The 18,027-nt window shown below is 36.4% G+C and overlaps 1 protein-coding gene across 1 annotated transcript in view; it reads right to left on the reverse strand.

Moving 5' to 3' along the window:
* The window catches only part of Cep112 (centrosomal protein 112), a 447,190-nt gene that overhangs the window by 208,634 nt on the left and 220,529 nt on the right, over positions 1-18,027 (reverse strand). The window contains 1 exon segment of the mRNA XM_047546437.1: positions 9,873-10,055. Coding sequence (XP_047402393.1) covers positions 9,873-10,055 — 183 coding nt within the window.

Here is an 18,027-nt window from a genome sequence, read left to right on the forward strand (position 1 = left end):
TTAGTTAATTAAATTAATGTTATTTTAATTTAATTTTAATTTAATTTAATATTGTTGTTGGCAATAGAAGGTGATTTTTTTTTTTTATTGCATATCACTAGAAATGGTTGGAGAGACCAAAGTCCAAGATTACATTTCCATGTTTCCTCCAAAATCTGAAACACCATTATAGGACAGCTTACAACACATTGTCTCTTGAATTCATGGCTTCTGCATAGTGACAGCCTCAGCAGTAATTTTTTAATAACTGAGGGGCAAAAGATTTCAACCCTCACATTTCACTCCTGCTACACATGCCAACATCGTTCTTTCTGGGACTACTGTACAACTTGCCCACAAGTGAAGATAACATTTACATTTCAAACACTTAGATTTTCAAGAAACGTTTGTGAACATAGGCATTTTGCACACTGAATAACATCTTTGCAAATAACAAAATAAATTGGATCATTAAAAGTATTGTTTTAAGGAATAAACAAACTAATCATCAATCTCATTTTAACCTTTGAAAAAACCTGCAACTTCCGAGTCTCTCACTGGAAAAGTCCCTGGTTCTGAGACACTGAGCCAACCAGACTGTTGGTCCCCTAAGAGCTCCTCTGTGTGACAGAGTCACTATATCAGTGGGAGGGACACACATACCCTTCAAGACTGAAGCTATATTTTAACTGTCCCTACACACAAGGAAAGAGACCCTGGTCCAGCCCACATAATGCGGTCAACTTCATTCTCTGAGGGCACCATTAACTCATATTCAAATTATCACTAACACTCTCAGGCCTTGATTTCATACTTAAGCAAAACAAATCCAAATGGACTGGACAAATAACACATTTTCAAACTCCAGAAATCTCATTTTGTATTGTTTGTTTGTGATTTCTTGTGATCTTTCCCAACCTTTTAGGACACAAATATCCAAAACTACTGGAGGAGTCAGGAAGCAATTTAAAATTATTATTAGAACAGTGGAATAATTTTTTTCACTGAATTTTAATGTTAGTTTCAACTCAAAAACTTAACTCAAGTTTCACATTAACCCACCAATTTCAATATTTTGGGCATCAATTAGGCCAATTATCATTATCTAAAAATTTTAAATTTAAAATCACTTGAGGACAATATTTTTCAAATATTTTCTGCATACAAATATTAAAGGTTATTATTTTTGTGTAATGCCTTGCTTCCCTCTTCAAATAGGAGTTTTAGGTCTCCCTAACATCAATTTCTGTCATTTTTGTCATGAAAAAAAAACTCAGGTGTTAACTATCATTTATATCATGCAACTAGGCATGATTCCAATTAGTCCTGAATGGAAGACAAAATGACAACTTAATAAGCTTCAATTTGCCAGCTCTTTGAACATTCAATGATATCATCATTTTGCCAATCATTTCTTGCACTCTGGCTTCAACCTCTCTGTCACAAAAAATTACCTCAAATATGTAAATGAAGGCTCCAGCCATGTTTCCTACAGAACAGACTGGGTTGGAAATCCAAAATGGATTTTCTAAGACCCCTAAGGAGAAAAGTTATTCATTCAGTATTTCCTCAAAGATAGTTTCTGCTGACATTCCCAGTAATTTCACTGTGGCAGCAGGGTGAGGAGGACATGAAGGAAGAACTGTATGTGAGAAGTAACTAATGAGAGGCATGTTCCCTTTCTCAATGGACCCATGCAGCATGTAGAACAACAACTGATGCTGGAGCATACATTGTTTCAAAATTTATCTTAGATCTTTAATTTTGACCAAAATGTCTCTAGAATTAAGTCACAACTACATCAACATAAGTTGTTTTTAAGGAGTCTAAAATAAACACACTAATTATTCCTTGTATTTTTCATGGAAAAAAAAGTGTCTAGATAATTTACTATACCACCTTTGACCATATTTCTAAAAGATTTTGACTAGCTTTTGTCATAATAAAATTCTAACTTTTTAGATTTCCTTAGGAAAAAAAATATGAACACAGAACTCTTTGTGAGGTTTACAAATTCACTCCATAAAATGAATGGATCATATGTAATATTCCAAATTAATATGTGAATTTAACAGACATCTACCCATAACAAACCATTCATAACAAACCATACATCACCAGTATTCAAATGCAAATTCCTATGCAGTTTCTACAAAGACTGGTATGTCACATTGACCTAAACCTTATTGGGTCTTACTGTGGACATACCTTTATATTTTAGTAAAATATGACAACCAGAAGTGAAACTACTTCACATTCATTTTTCCATTCTACAAATTCTGAAAGTTGTGAGAAGATATATCCAAAGAAAATATTAAGAAATGCACATCTCTTCATAGTTCATTTTATCTCAAAATCAGGAAATGGGATGGGCCTGGTGGCACATTCCTATAATCCCAGCAACTCAGGAGGCTGAGGTAGAAGGATCGTAAATTTGAAGACAGCCTCAGCAATTAGTGAGACCCTACCTCAAAAAAGTGGGGAGCAGGGTAGGAATGTAGCTAAGTAGTAAAGCACCCCTGAGTTTGATAGCACCCCTGAGTATGATTCCCAGTATGGCAAGAGAGAGAGAGGGAGAAACAGACTAACAGAGAGACAAAGACAGAGAAAACACACACACACACACACACACACACACACACACACACACAGAAAATGTTCCCAGATTGTGGTTTAAGAGAAAGATTAAAACTACTGGCTAAAACTTGATTTGGACTTAAATAGTCTGAGTTATGAGTTACTTCGTTAAATCTAGTACTACATGGATGATCCAAAATTGGAAATAAAATGGACCTGTGAGGATACATAAAATTCAGTGACAACATGCTCTGACACAGGAGACACATGGTGCAGGAGACTTTGCCAAAAGTCCCAGCTGCACTAACTACTAGTTGTATAACTTTGAACAGTTTATTTCTCTATTCTGAATTTTCTCTCATCAATAAAATGGACCATCCTCTGGCTCAGGTAGGAAGGTCAAAATAGAGTTTACAGGAAGGAAATTTCATTTTCACAGATTTTCATGAGATAACACAACGAAAGGACCTAGCAAAGAGCTCAGTACACAGGAGGCACACAGTAAATATTAGTTGTTTTTGTTGCTGCTGCTGCTGTTAAATATACACAAACATGAAAATGCAGTCTTGTTCTGTGAGGTACTAGTTACTAAGTGGAAATAAAACAGCATTATTGAATTATGACTTTGTAGCAACATCAAGTATGACAAACCACAGAAAGAGATGCAAACAGTTACTGCTTAGCACAGGGAACAAAGAGGAACAGTGTCTCTCCTGTGCCACGCAAAGATTCACACTCTCTTTTTTTTGGCCATGTCCAAATCTTTCCAAAAACCTAAAACCTTTCTTGGAGGAGGCTGTGAAATCAAGAAAGATCACTGCTTTAAGATAAAGAGGTCCTGATTTGCTAGTTGTATGACCTGGAGCATGATGTGTCCTTAAATCTTTAGGTTCTTTATCTGTAAATTGAAAACAACTGGATGTAGTCCTCTCTTTAGATTCCTTAATCTGACTCTATTATTTCAAGATACTTAGATAATTGATACAACTAAAACCTTCACCTTTGCACAACAACCTGTATACAATGACTCCTGGCTTCTTGCAACCCTCCTGATTTTCACCAATGCAGAGTGATCACATTGTACTCTGTATTTAAAGTATCTGCAGCATTTAATTACCTCTTTTGCAAGAATAATTTAATACTTCTAAAGAAATTCATTAAGTCTAATGAGAACAAAAGAGTTTTTTTTTTTTTTTAAAGAAATCGTTAGTTGGTACAAAATTGCTAATTCAAAGGGAATACTTTACATGTTATTATTTGGGAGGTTTGCCTTTAAAGGAATATTCTTGAGCTAAAAGTGGACCACATACCATAGGATGTGGTTTCCATGGTAACTACCACATTTAAAAACTATGCACAGGGCTACAGATACACTGTATGATACTTGTACAAATGGATCCTTCTTAGAGGAATCAATTTTCTTTATCAGTCTGTATTTTTGTTTTAAACTTAATTTTCTCCATCATGAGGACCAAGGTGAATTACTTATAATAGTTTAATTATAGGCATATTTGCTACTTTTGTTTGTAAAATGAAAGTTAACTATAGAATTTTTAGAATTATAATAGAAAAAGAAGCTGGTGACCTACAAAAACAAGCTTTACTTGAAATGGCACTTTCTTATATTTTCTCCTGGTTAAGCACATAAGAAAATAACATTCCTATATATATTAACTTATATGACAATACATAAATAATATAAGCATATTGTAAGTATCATGTAATACTATGACGGATACTAATAAATTAAATCTTTCTTTCAGTATGTGTCTATGCGAAAATATGAGGAGGACTTTTGCCCTTCTCTATTTGATAAATCCTATCTGACCTATGATTTGGTGTCAGAAAAACAGTATTTCCACCATAGGTTTTTTTAAAATAGCCTACTTAGGAAAACCTTTATTTCTATTTCAAATGTATACAAAGTTCTTGGGCTATTTTAAATACAGCAGTTAGAAAATACGATAAAACCTCATCTAAAGAAAATACCCAGAAAATTGTAATGTGTGGTTTTATCAGGAGTCTGCCCCCAAGGTCTTTTCTTTTGGCAAAATAAATGTAAAGCATTAAAAGTCTTTCCCACCAAACTTCTAATGACTGGTCCACTGTAGCAAAACCCCCTTAATACTTAAAACACACTTCTACTCCACTTTCTCTCTAATACAAATAACTGGGCACATCAGGCATAAGTGTCACAGTTTGGTGTGTACACAGCTGGAGCACCAAGCAACCACCCTGATGCAACTGTGTGTCAACAGGGAGAAAAGGGAAACAAAAGCAGGGTTGCCAGGGTTGACAGGAAGAGTCTCACAGGTTAGCGTGAAAGTATAGTTCCCGTAATGGAGTTTTTCCAAGCAATCACTTCAGTTTGATCCTAAGAAATAAAAATCTTTACTACCTCAGATCAAAATAAATTATAGTAATGAGTAAATATTGATGATGAAATACTATTCTGGTTAGGCAGGTAGGGTTCCATGAGTCATTTTAGTAAAGATACAAAAATCTTTTATTCCTGGAATGAATTATCATTTGATTTTTTAAATTTCTTATTATAGTTTTTCATAACATAAATTCAGAGGACAAGAGAATCTGGAATGAGATAGAGAGTAACACACTTGAAAATTAATATTAGGGCATTTCTAAACTATTTCTAATCTAAACTATTTCTAATCTCAGCCATGTTTCTAATTTTTAAAGATGATTTATAAGGTTCCAAGAACAGTGATAAAATGATGGTACTAGAATTTGCTAAGTCTGTGACTTAAAATGTACTTCTTAGGACTTATAGTACCTATAAAATTATATCTCTCAAAGAAGCTTTGTTTTCTGAGAATAATGGTAGTCTCAATAAATTGAAATGGAAGTTGGGCACATTAATATAAAATTTGTTTATTACATTTTATGAAAGCATTTAAGGAATTTAAAGTTTTCCCAACAGAGTTTATTTGTGAATGTTTTAATATGCAAAAATATCATCAGTTATAGGTCAATATTCTTTATATTTAGTCCCATTTCATAAATTTCTCTTAGTACTGAGAGCTAGGGAAAAAGTTATCATATCTTTCATTGCATAAACAGAATCACATAATTCATCATGTTTCCTTCTTTGATGTGGCTTCTAGGCAAGTATCAAGGTAAAACTTACACGTAACTATAGTATTTTTTTGGGGGGTGCTGGGGATCGAACCCAGGGCCTTGTGCTTACCAAGCAAGCACTCTACTGACTGAGCTATCTCCCCAGCTCCAGTATTTTTTAAAGTATACATTTTATAATGTGGCTAATGTCATCTACTGATTAATTATTAGTTTCTGTTATATTTAAGTGTATGTTTATTATACAATGTTGCATTAAATCCCTTTTGAAAGTAGTAGGCATAAAAAGAAATTATAATCAAATACTCTCAATAGAAAAATACTATCAAGCTCAAAGACCATGTACATAGGAAAGTATACCACTGATGTTCAGACCATACATACTGTTAATTGGTCCTTTTAGTAACCCTGGAAGAATGGCAGCAATGCTTACTCCATTGAATGAATACATACACACCAGGTTTATAAATGGAGATCTACATCTCATGCCCATATTTTCAAATTCATGGAAAGTAACACAATATCATTAAAACCTAATTTTAAAAAAATCTCTTTAGAAAACCTCTAAGTAGAGGAGACGATAAATTTTGCATTTTAGAATCAGTGATAAATTCAGCCTCTTAGTGTGAAATAAATATAGTAAAATCAAGATGATTTGTCCACTGACTATGCAAAAATTATTGAATCATGATTAGAATCACAATTCTCAGCTTAAGGAATCAAAGGCATTTAGATGCCAATGTTATACAAGACCCCTAGAACATAAACAAATGTTAAGTTCAATGCACTTTTAGATACGGCTGATAACCTTCTCCAAGGAGGCCATACTCAATTTACAAGATACAAAGGGTGGTTCACAACAGCTGCTGGTTACCCTGACTCCTTGGTATTTCTGTACTGCAATAGGTCACATAGTAGTTCCAGATGGTGACATCACTTCTGGGGCGGATCACAAAGGTTCTATGTAACAGTCATACAGTATTCATATATACCATTCACATGGGCAACAAACATAAAAAAGCAAGCAGTCTCTAAATGGGTCAGGGTCTGAAAAGGACAACTAAGGTATGAAGGAACCTATGTTGTTTTTTCTTCAAATTCAACAAGACAAAGTGGATATTCTCTCATTATAGCACAGCACAAAAGCAAAACAATAATTACATACAGTACAAACATGTTAGAAGAAGCTAATATTTATAAACTTTCTTCATATTAAAAATGTGATAAAATCAATCAAATCATTGTCCAAAATAATTTCAATAAGAGGATCCTAATAAATGAGAAAAATTTATAACAATGAGTTATAAGTTTCTATGCCTTCATTTCTACTGATCTGATGCATTTACTTAAACAATCATGAACATATTACAAGAGGGTGATAAAATTTAATGTGCATTTTAGCAAATGTGACTATATACACATATTATATGACATAATATATATTGCCATTGAAAATCAAAATATTATGCCAAAAATATAATATGCATATAGGATAATCAAGTAACTATACCAAATGAAATGGGGAAAATGTTTAATTGTCCTTAGATGCATTACTGTATCTTATACTATTCTGTAAAATAGCAATTATCAGAATAAATAACCTATAATTGTAAAACATATTCACCAAAAGGGAATTCCCAGTTGGTATGATTTACCTTAATGTAGGTAAGTATATAATAATGACTTTGTTAGCATACAATTATATCACATATTTGGAAGAAGTCAAAAATAGATTTTTAGGATATCACCCTCACTTAAGAATCTGATGGAAGGAAAGCAGCAAACAAAGCATAGTACCCCAACAGACATTGTACTGGTCCTCTTTTGGTGAAGAATTTCAAGTAGTCCTTTTTACAAAATGGCCTCCAGTGCTAAACTGGAACAGCCAAACAGTAACTGAAAATCAAATCTCTCTGGAACTAAAATTAAAAATTACTCAATCTACTATTTAAGATGTATATGTTTATGCTGCATCAAATAATAGTCAATTTAAAAATATCTTCTGTTTTGAAAACATATGCCCATTTTGGGTTTTTTGCCATCTGTGAATGGAATTCAATACCTAAATTATATAAAAGACTATTTAGACCACAATCATGAAGAGCTATAGTTTGAAATTTAGGGCTTACCTGAATAAAACTTTGAATTAATGACCTCAATGAACAAGGGAAGATAAACAGAAATTATTAGCATTTTGGTATACATGCTAAAAATCTTTAAAATATAATATTGATGAATTTTTAAATACTGTATTTTCTAAAAACAACTAAGTACAACATATAAAAAATTATTTTCATTTTGGCCAAGAATGCATTTAGTCTAAGTTTCCATTGCTTACTGGAATTCTCATGACAGCAATTCTAATTAGTAAAACGTTCCAAGAAAGACACAAAAAACGAGAAACATTCTAAACTACAACATTTGAAGAGGTCATATAGCACTCATACTTAATATTTTAATGAGAAGAAATTCAATTAATAACCATATTATACTGTCGCTGTGGCTTAATTATACATAGTAATTCTAAAATTTCCCTTTTGTTATGATTGGATGAACCGCGCCCTACATGGCAGATCCGGTGTATGCAAAATCACAAAGATTCCCTCTAAATTCGGCCTCCACTTGTATCGGCTTTCCACCAAGCACCAAAATGGTAGGAAGTTATGTAAATTAATGTATTTTATTGTATCCATTATTCGATTTTACTATGCAAACAGATCCTACACTGATTCAGACCCCATATTCCTTCTTTATCATGGGAAGACAATGGTAGGGTTTAACATCATGTCTGAAGGAGAATACAGGTTTGAGAATATTCTAAATAAATTGTATGGCTGAAAATCAAAAGGCCAGCATACATTTTTTTAACGGCTCTAATGAGGTTGATGGCAAAAGTATAATGTGCGTTGATTTAACAGGAACCATCTGACGATCCTGGTACCATGGCTACTATAATGACTACCTTTTAGATTAGCACACCACCATAAAACAAACTGAAAATCATTTTCCCATAAATGAATACCATTGACAAAAACCTGTGCTGAGCATATTTATATTGCACCAGTTATTCTTTGAAAGTAAAAGACAACCCAAGGTCAAATGAAAAATAACCAATAATTCCCATTCTTTGCCTTACTACCTCCCGCTCTCCACTCAAAAAATTAGCATCTTATTTAATTAGCAGCATTTTTATGCTTAGATAATTACAGACTTGTTAAAACATATACCACAATGAAAGATTTATTTTGTTGTTTGAAAATTAAATTATTTTGGGAGGAAGGACAAATAGGGGGAAAAGCTTATCTGTGGTGTGGTTAGTATGGTTAGATTTCAATGGGAAAAGAAGTATTTAGACCTAGTATATGATATGGTTTTATTAGAAAAGAAAATTATCTTTTTATTGTTGTCAATTGCTCTTGAATTTTTCTTTAATAAAATTTCACAGCAATCTCCTCAAGAGGATACATTAAAGGCCCTTGATTATATATACCCTAAAGAATGTATTGTACCACAAAGATACATACCCAATAAGATTCTTTTTCATCTGAAATTTACAAAGATAATTTTCCATGCTGACAGTGCACATTTCATCCATAAGTTTGAAGAGTCAAATGCTACCACAGCTGGGGGTTATTCTGCCAAATGGCTTCCAACAGGGACTACAGAGATGGAGGCTAGGAGGCATGTGTATGTGCATGCAGGAAAAAGCAACAGACCTGATGGTAGATAGCCCTTCTCTGGAGTCATTTTATCAATTACCATCTGAGTGATCTAATCAAACAGAGTCTCATGAAAAAAAGCAATACTAGGGAGGAAAAGCAAATATGAAAACAGCTGCTTGATTACCTACAGAGATTAAAACAAAAAGCAAGGAGTGAGGCTGATATATTTCTTAGGGATTTTCTAAGGCTGAGGGGAGGGGTAAGGGGTAGATACCTTTAAAAAAACCCATCATGAAAGGAGCTGAGACAAGATTATAAGAAAGGGGCCAAGTTATAGCGCGCCATGGGATTTTTAATCTGGCTACCTGTGGTTTCTGTAGTTAAAGCCTTATTCATCCCCCAAACGGGGAGGTGGGGAGGAGAAAACAAAAAAAAATCACATTTATATGTCAGTTTTGCAAATGATCAAACAGCGTGCATCAACAAGAATAATAAGAAAACACTAAACGCTGATGACTTTTTAAAAAGATACCCGTTTTATCAAATATTGCTGGTAATTACCTGTGCATCTCGTTTCCTGAACTCTTGAATTTGATTTTCGTGCTCCATGTTGGCAGCGCGAAGCTGTTTCTCCAGGTTTTCAATTTCCCGTTCATGGTCTCGGACTAGGCTACCCTTCTCCGCGTTATGCTGCTGTAATAGGTGCGTCTTCTCCTGTTCATGCTCCAGCTTCAGCTCTACTATCTGATTGGACAATGAGGAGGACAGTTCATCAACAGAACATCCTTGTCGTCATGACAACTCATGGACAGCTTAATTTTTCTCTAATTTGTCCAAGTTGAAAATTTTATTTTTGCGTCATTATTACCTCACCCTTGAAATACCCTCATCTGGTGGGGGGGGGGATTTTATCCAAAGCTCCTAATATTCAAGACTGTTGGGCATATTCAAGAAATCCTTTTGCAATCTGTTGACATGAATGTCTGAACATTGAAAAAAAAAATTATGTTGAAGGCTAGGTATTTCCTCCCCAAGATTCCAGTATTACTGATCAGCAATGGTTGTAAACGGTTAATAGTCAGTACGCTTTGCTTTTTGTTAAATACATAGATATAAAAAGCAGCAATTAAATCAGCCAGTTTTCTTTATGATTTTCAAATAAAAGATCTAAGCTAAATACGCATCTGGATTATTGTATATACAGTTGTCTTTTTAAAAATAAAATGATAAATTTCGAAGCTCTATTATCTCGTTGTCAGCCACGGTACAGCACTATAAACACATGTTATGTCTTCCAGAAGAGCACCTGCTGTGCTGCAAGCTTGCCCCATGATTTCATAAAAAGCATTCTATTCTCAAGATCCTTTCCCAGTCCACTCCACACTGGAGACTGTGACCTTGGCCAGTCTTAGCCTCTCCCTGCTAGACTGAATGGCAGCCCGAGACCAAGGGCCTGGTTGCCGCAGCTTTGATATTAATCCTCCCAGCCTGTGCACAATGGCACCCTACCTGGCCTGCAAACTATAGCCAGCCAGGCTGTCTTTGAAGCAGGTGATGAATAGGGGACTGCAGGAAGCCAGCTTCCCCAGTGAACTCCAGGCCACACAGCTGCTAAGAACAGTCACTTGGATTTTTCTTCAGTTTTGGTGGATTTCAGGGGGAAAAACTGCTGTTATCTAGAATATGTTGTGTTATTTTCGGCGTGAGAATCCATCTTCAAAAAAGCTAACAGTAGGAGCCTGCTCCAAATCGATCTTGTTTCCTGCAATGAATCACCAGACTACCTTATCTTAAAGCTATAGCATTCATTTCTCCAGGCATGCATGCTGCACTAAATATCAGAAGTTATTTTCTTTTGAAATTTGAAATCTCATCTCCTAACTGCAAATCAAGAATCAAAACACAAATTAAATGTGCTTTAAAACAGGTTTCTAAATGTTTTATTATTGTGACTTAGAGAGTTGGAAAATTAACAATAAATTTCTAACCATTATAGTTGTATTATATTATTTTTATACTATTTAGGAGAAAAGAATGCTAACTCTTGAACATATACACTTATCAGAACAAAATAATGTACAAATAATATGGAAAAATGTATTTTGCCTCTGAGACTGATGGTGTTTTCTCATGAACTTGTTTAAAATTTAGGTTTTCCTCCCATATTATTCTGTTGGCAATATAAGAAAAATATAGTATAAAAATTTTCTTCAAGCACAGATTATACCAAGTAGTACAGTTTTCTTTGATTATTTAAAATAATGTGTGTTTTATTCTTTGAGACATACAACTCATATAACTACAACATTAATCCCAACACAAGACAAATTAAAATGATATTGTTATTACAGCAAGTACTTTTTCAAGCAGCTGAGGATATGAATTATTGAGTTGGAATATTTTTAGTTCTTGGACACATTATTATTTCCACTCAGTGTTATACTATCATTATAAGTGTCATTATAATAAATTCATAAACTTTAGCCAAAATCATTTGCATGTGTAATTCTGAAGGTGGAGAGTTAAACTGAGATCTTTAGAAGTCTCAAAAAATGGAAAAAATGACTATGACTTAAAATGGATAAAAAGCAAAATATTTTACAAATAACCAAATAACCTATAATTAGAGCAGAAAAATTGCAGAATCCCCCCTCCCAAGACACATGATTAGTACTAGATGTACAATCATTATAATGATGCTGTATCATTTTAGGATCTAGTAATAATGCACTTCCACAGTACCATTCTAATTTGAGTAAGTTGATTGTTCTTATAGATTGGACAATGATCCTGCCCATGTTCAAATTTGTTTATTCATTTTATTAAAAAACCAGAAAAAAATGAAATTATTAAAACAGATTTTCAACTTTAAAGACAGATATTCATAAGTTATTAAGTTCATAAGTTTGTTATTTTGCCAGGGCCTGTTGCACATTGATTCTTCTTAATGAGTAAATCTCAAGGTTGTTAAAGTCTTTTAAGTGAGATAGTTGAGGTTTATCTGCTTAGTCCAACACTGTATGGCTAACTTCCAGATCTTATGAGCCCTTTCTGGTCTCAGTGTAGGTTTTCTTGTTGTCATCATTTTCTGCCAAGGGTATCTTTTCTAGGTAAAAGGTAGAGTCCAGAGGAAAACCCCAATATTCTGGGACTATCTTGATAATGGTATTCATAACCACTAAGACCATCACTAAGTAAGTCTGTGTTAAAAATTAAAGTTTTACTGGTCCCTGTCCCCTTCCAAGTAAGTAAATGTTAAAAGAGTCCTTCAGACCATGCAGTTTGGTCCCTTCCTTGTGGGTACATCTCAGAGGTAAAAGGAAGTAGTATATCTTCTTTACCTTGGATTACTAGGTACTTTGGGTGAACCAATAATAATGTCTATAGAGTTAATGGTGACTCTAATACATTCTGAACCTAAATTCAACAGTGAAGTTTTGAAGTTCTGGAGTCTCTGAGAACACAGTCTTCCATCACAGACTAGAATCATTTTACAGCTGATGGTAATATCCTCATTCCAACAGATGTTTCAAGTAAGTGCCCAAAAACAGGAGCACATTCAGGTGCTCAGGAAGATAAAGATGTAGCTAAGAGACTACCAAGTTTCTGGGAGTCTTGGAATCTATATTTTAAGACCTGCTCACTGTTTAATGGTGAATATAGTGTCAGCAAATATGGCTTGAACATTTTTAAATAATATCTTGACCATAAATTCCAATTCAAAAGGGGTAGCAAAAAAAAAAAAAAGATCATAACATCACTTGATGAGACAACTTATTTTAACCCCATGCTGCAGAAGTAGAACTCGTGACTTGAAATAATTCTAAGCAATATTTTTAAATACTCCAATTTTAGAGAGAAATGGACTGAGGATATATTGTCCACATCTCCTTCTTCTGCCTAGATGGGGGATAAGGAGAGTACTTGTGTCAAGTAAAAATGGCTGTAGGCCAGAGATAAATAAAACTGAGAAAGTAAAAAATTTGGGCTGATTCTCTCTGACAAAACACAGGCTTTTGTGGAGTTCCCATCAAAAAAAAAAAAAAAAAAGAAAGAAAGAAAGAAATCACCCTCTAATACACAGAGCAAACTCTGGAATAGGGCATTAGTAAATTGTTAAAAGACAGAGGATATATATCATTTGCCAGTAAATGGATGGAGCTGAACTATCGTGGTAGGAAAATTAAGCCAACCCCAAAAAACCAAAGGCCAAATGTTTTATCTGATATGCAGATACTAATTCGCAATAAGGGGCAGGAGGGGGCATAGGGAAGAACAGAGTTACTTTAGATTAGGTAGAGGGGAGAGAGAGTATAGGAATAAGAAGGATAGTAGAATGAAACAGACATCAGACCTTATGTACATATATGACTGCATGACCGATGTGATTCTATGTTGGGACTAATGACACATGACACGTTAACTAACTCAGGCTGACTCCTTACTCCCTGGTGAGTGAGCAAGATCAAGTCCTCAAAGGTGGTTTCAATAGTTAATGACGATAAATCAGACCACCGTCAGGGATTGGTTAACAACGGTTCCGTGAACGTGATCAGCTTGTGCTTGCCATATAGTCCAATGGGACTCTCACCTGCAGGAACCCCCACTGCCTTGCTGATCTTTAAGCTGACTGGTTCCCACCTAGCCCCCACCCTACATAAAAGCTCTGTGATTTCCTCAATAAACGAGATTCCTGCTGTGCCTCGTGCGCTGACAGACCTCCTGGCTCTGGTGTGTTTCCTTTGCCGCCGACACTCAACATCCTGCTCGGCCCATATTCTCCTCAGGCGGGCCCTGAGGAGGTACATTGGACCTTGTTGCCCGACAGGGAGCAACAATTTTACAACAAGTACAATTAGGAAAATGAGAAATTATACCCCATTTATGTATGATATCAAAGTACATAAATGCATTCTACCATCACATATAACTAGTTTTGAAATTAAACATTATAATAAAATGGCAAATGTAGCATGCATGGTCCTGTTTCTAAGAAAATTGTTTTTGTCTTTGTATTTACTTATCCTTATGTTTATTAATCTCTCATGAAATTTCTGTAATAATTTCACTAGGAGTATTATCAACAATAGTCATTTTTGGAAGATAAGACGTGGGCAGAATGTGTGCTTTCTTCTTTGTGTGCAGTTACCATGTCAAAGGGCATCAGCTCCCTTTTGGGGCACAGTTCCTTGTGGGGGTCTGACTTGGGTCTTTAACAAGGGATGCAGACTCCCTTCAAACAACAGGACCTGGGTTTATGAACTGACTTAGATCTAAACACTCATAAAGGACCATGGTTTTCCCCTGAGGTGGGACACGATGTGAAGCATACTGGCCAACTCTGGACTTGGTCTTGACCTCGTTCCAGCAACTTGTACTCTCACTGGCTGCCTGGCCACCTTCTCACAGAACACCACGCCCTGCTCACTGTCACCGCAGATCCCTACAGTGCAAGACACCCTGGTAGCCAGTCTAGCCTCGAAGCAGTGACAGCAGCACTCCCGCCTTCCAGCACACATTGAGAGCCCCACACGGTGTCTGCCTCCGTGGGACCCTGCCATCCTGCTGAAGGACCAAAGCAGCATCTCGTACCATCATCCCTGGAACACAGAGCATGCTTCTGCCATGCAACTGCCCAGTGGTGTCAGTGTCCCCAGCACCAGCGTGCCCCTCAGTACTCTACTGAAGGTAGTACTCTAGGCCCTCCGACGGGGTGAGTTCTCTGGTCTGAAGTAACAAAACCACCCTCCTCTTGTCACGCTTCTGGTACATTTGATTTTTTCTCAACACTATGCCAAGGCAGTTCCGGTATCTACTTCCACTCAGATGGAGTGACTGGAGGGGCAGTGGAGACCACTACCTAGGAAAATCACAACTATTGTAAATGGGCTACACTTTTTTAAAATAAAGAGATGAGCTGGGAGTGGCGGTGCTCACCTGTAACCCCAGAGAATTGGGAGGCTAAGGCAGGAGGATCCCAAGTTTGGGGCCAGACTTAGTAATTTAAGGAGACCTTGTTTCAAAAAAAAAAAAAAAGTTCTGGGTGTAGCCTAGTGGTACAGCACCCCTGGGTTCAATCCCCAGTATCAATTAATAAATCATTGTAAATAACAGTTCAAACACTATGAATTTTATCAAAATTATATTGATCATCCAATTAATAGTTCAAGAGACAACCTGCTTTAAAATATCAGTCATCAAAAACAGGGTTCTATTTGTAGGGCTTTCCAGGTAATACTTCAATACCATCCCATATCCTAGTTAAGGGTTCTCTGTGGAAAACTTTTCTTTCTTGGCTGTCAAATTTAGCATTACTTTTATTTAGTTGATAAGACTTATGGAATTAAGATCCATGCTAAGAAACAGGTACATCAAGCCCAGGTATTTTTCATTTAATGAGACAGAGACCTAACATTCTTCAGTTATGTCTCTGAGCAATTTGCACATGCAAAAGAGCATACCTGAAATGTCAAAGTAAGTTCCTAACTCTCTAAAGCTCCAGAAATTCAGCTCCAATGACAGTCTCCAGTAAGGTTAGCACTGTTTCACTAAACTGATCTCATATCCTTAAAAAAGATCTTAGAAACTTTTAGTTGCTGCTGTATGATGTAAAATATGCTAATGAACATTTATTACCTGAGAAATAAAGACTCCCTTAAAGGTAAACTTTAGGATACATACTGCTCTGGGTCTTTGAAGTCACAGTACAAACACATCATAGCATAGAAAATAATTGTAATACAGTCTGACTTTCTGACCAACATCTTAATTGAAACAGGTAAAAAAAAAAATTAGTAAAAAGCAACAAGTGTATCAAGAATAGAAATAAAATGTATCATCTGTAGGTGTCCAGGTAGCCCCAGGATTTGATGTTTGATACAAAAGGAAAAGAGCCATCCAGGAACTCTGTCCAATCAACGGTTCAAGTTTTCTTTATTTAAAAGTTTAACATTGCTTTGACCACTGCTATTAGAGATGGTACGGGTGTGCCAGCATATACTGCTTCTTCATCCTCTTTCTCTCTAGTCAACCATCAAGAGCCAGGGACAAATGGCTGCTAACGTCCCCGAAGCTCACCTTGCACTGTGAGCCAAAGCCTGGGGGCACTAGTGATGACCTGGGTGCTGAGGGAAGCCTGGCCGGTAGCAAGAGCTACCCAAGACCAGCATTCCCAGTTAGCACTTCAGAATACTTCAGAAGGCACCTGGCGGTAACGAGTGACAATAACTTCTCGGTTTCTAAAACCTTCTGAAAATCAGCTATAATTTTCTGTGTTTGTATCTACCAGATATCAGTTGAAACTCTGGAAGGCTTTGGATAATCATGTGCTTTTTTTTCCCTAATGGTTTAATGACAGCCAATTCAAACCACACAACCTGGGAAATAAGAATTCATTGATAGACGGAATTCAAATGGTGGTGGTGGGGGGAAACATGTCTTAACCACATATTTTAACTTATTTTATGTTGTTTCTCTAAGACACATTCAGTTCTTAATGAAATGGGCATTTGTCTTAACCTAGCACTTCACTGCTGTTGAATGAACATAAAATATAATAATCATCCAAGTTGTCAGGTAGGATGGAATTTAGAAAGACAAACAGGTCGACCAGTTTACAAACTGCCCCTTCACCTAACACAGGCTTTGTGACTGTTCATCATTTTGAGTGGAACAATGTGGCATCTACGAATAATCAAAGAATTCGAAGAAATCGGAAGAGAGCTGCTTCATTTTCCTCAGCACCAAACTGACCTGTCTCCCTGCGCTGGCCCTGCCAGTCCCACAGCTTGATGGCTGCTGGCTTTGCTGCCACCTCAGCTGGATTCTATCCCCTCTTGCCAAATTCAGCATGTGTCTCTCACAATTACCGCATCCCTCTGCATCAGCAATCTCATCTGTTGGATCGTTCTCATTAACAAACACGTTTTTACTGTATCTCACTGTGATGGTTTGGATGTGAGGTAGCCCCCAAAAGCTCACGTGTGAGACATGCAAGAAGGTTCAGAGGAGACATGATTGGGTTGTACGAGTCTTAACTCAATCAATGATTTAATCCCCTGATAGGAGTTAACTGAGTGGTAACTGAACTGGTGGGGTGTGGCTGGAGGAGGTGGGAATTGGGGCTGGTTATGGGGTATAAATTTTGTATCTGGAGAGTGGAGTCTCTCTCTCCCTGTCTGCTTCCTGATGATGCAAGCTGCTTCCCTCTGTCACGCTCTTCCGCCATGATGTTCCGCCTCACCTCAAGCCCTGAGGAATGGAGTCCGCCTTCTATTAACTAAGACCTCTGAAACCATGAGTCTTCAAATAAACCTTTCCTCCTCTGTAACTGTGCTGATCAGATCATTTAGTCACAGCAAAGAAATAGCTGACTGAAACACTCACAGTTTGAAAACTTTCCCTTGATCCCAGCTACTCCTCTAGCTACCACCCCATTTCTCTGCTCCCCTTTACTTCAAGATTTCCTCAAACAGGTTACTCCCAACCCACTCTCTCTCCACCCACAGCATTCGGGCAAAAGCTCACATTCTACTGAAACTGTTTTTGTCAAGGTGGCCAAAGCCAATGGTCAGGTCTCAGTCCCTACCTAACTTCCCATTTTCACATCACCTAAGACAGATGGTTCCTCTTCTTCCAGCAACACCTATGGCATGTGGCCCACGTGAAATCGCACCTTCTCAGTTTTGCCTTGTACCACATAGGCTGCTCCTTCTCA

This window comes from Sciurus carolinensis, chromosome 3 (genome assembly GCF_902686445.1).
Source record: "Sciurus carolinensis chromosome 3, mSciCar1.2, whole genome shotgun sequence".
In the NCBI taxonomy this organism is placed as follows: Eukaryota; Metazoa; Chordata; class Mammalia; order Rodentia; family Sciuridae; genus Sciurus; species Sciurus carolinensis.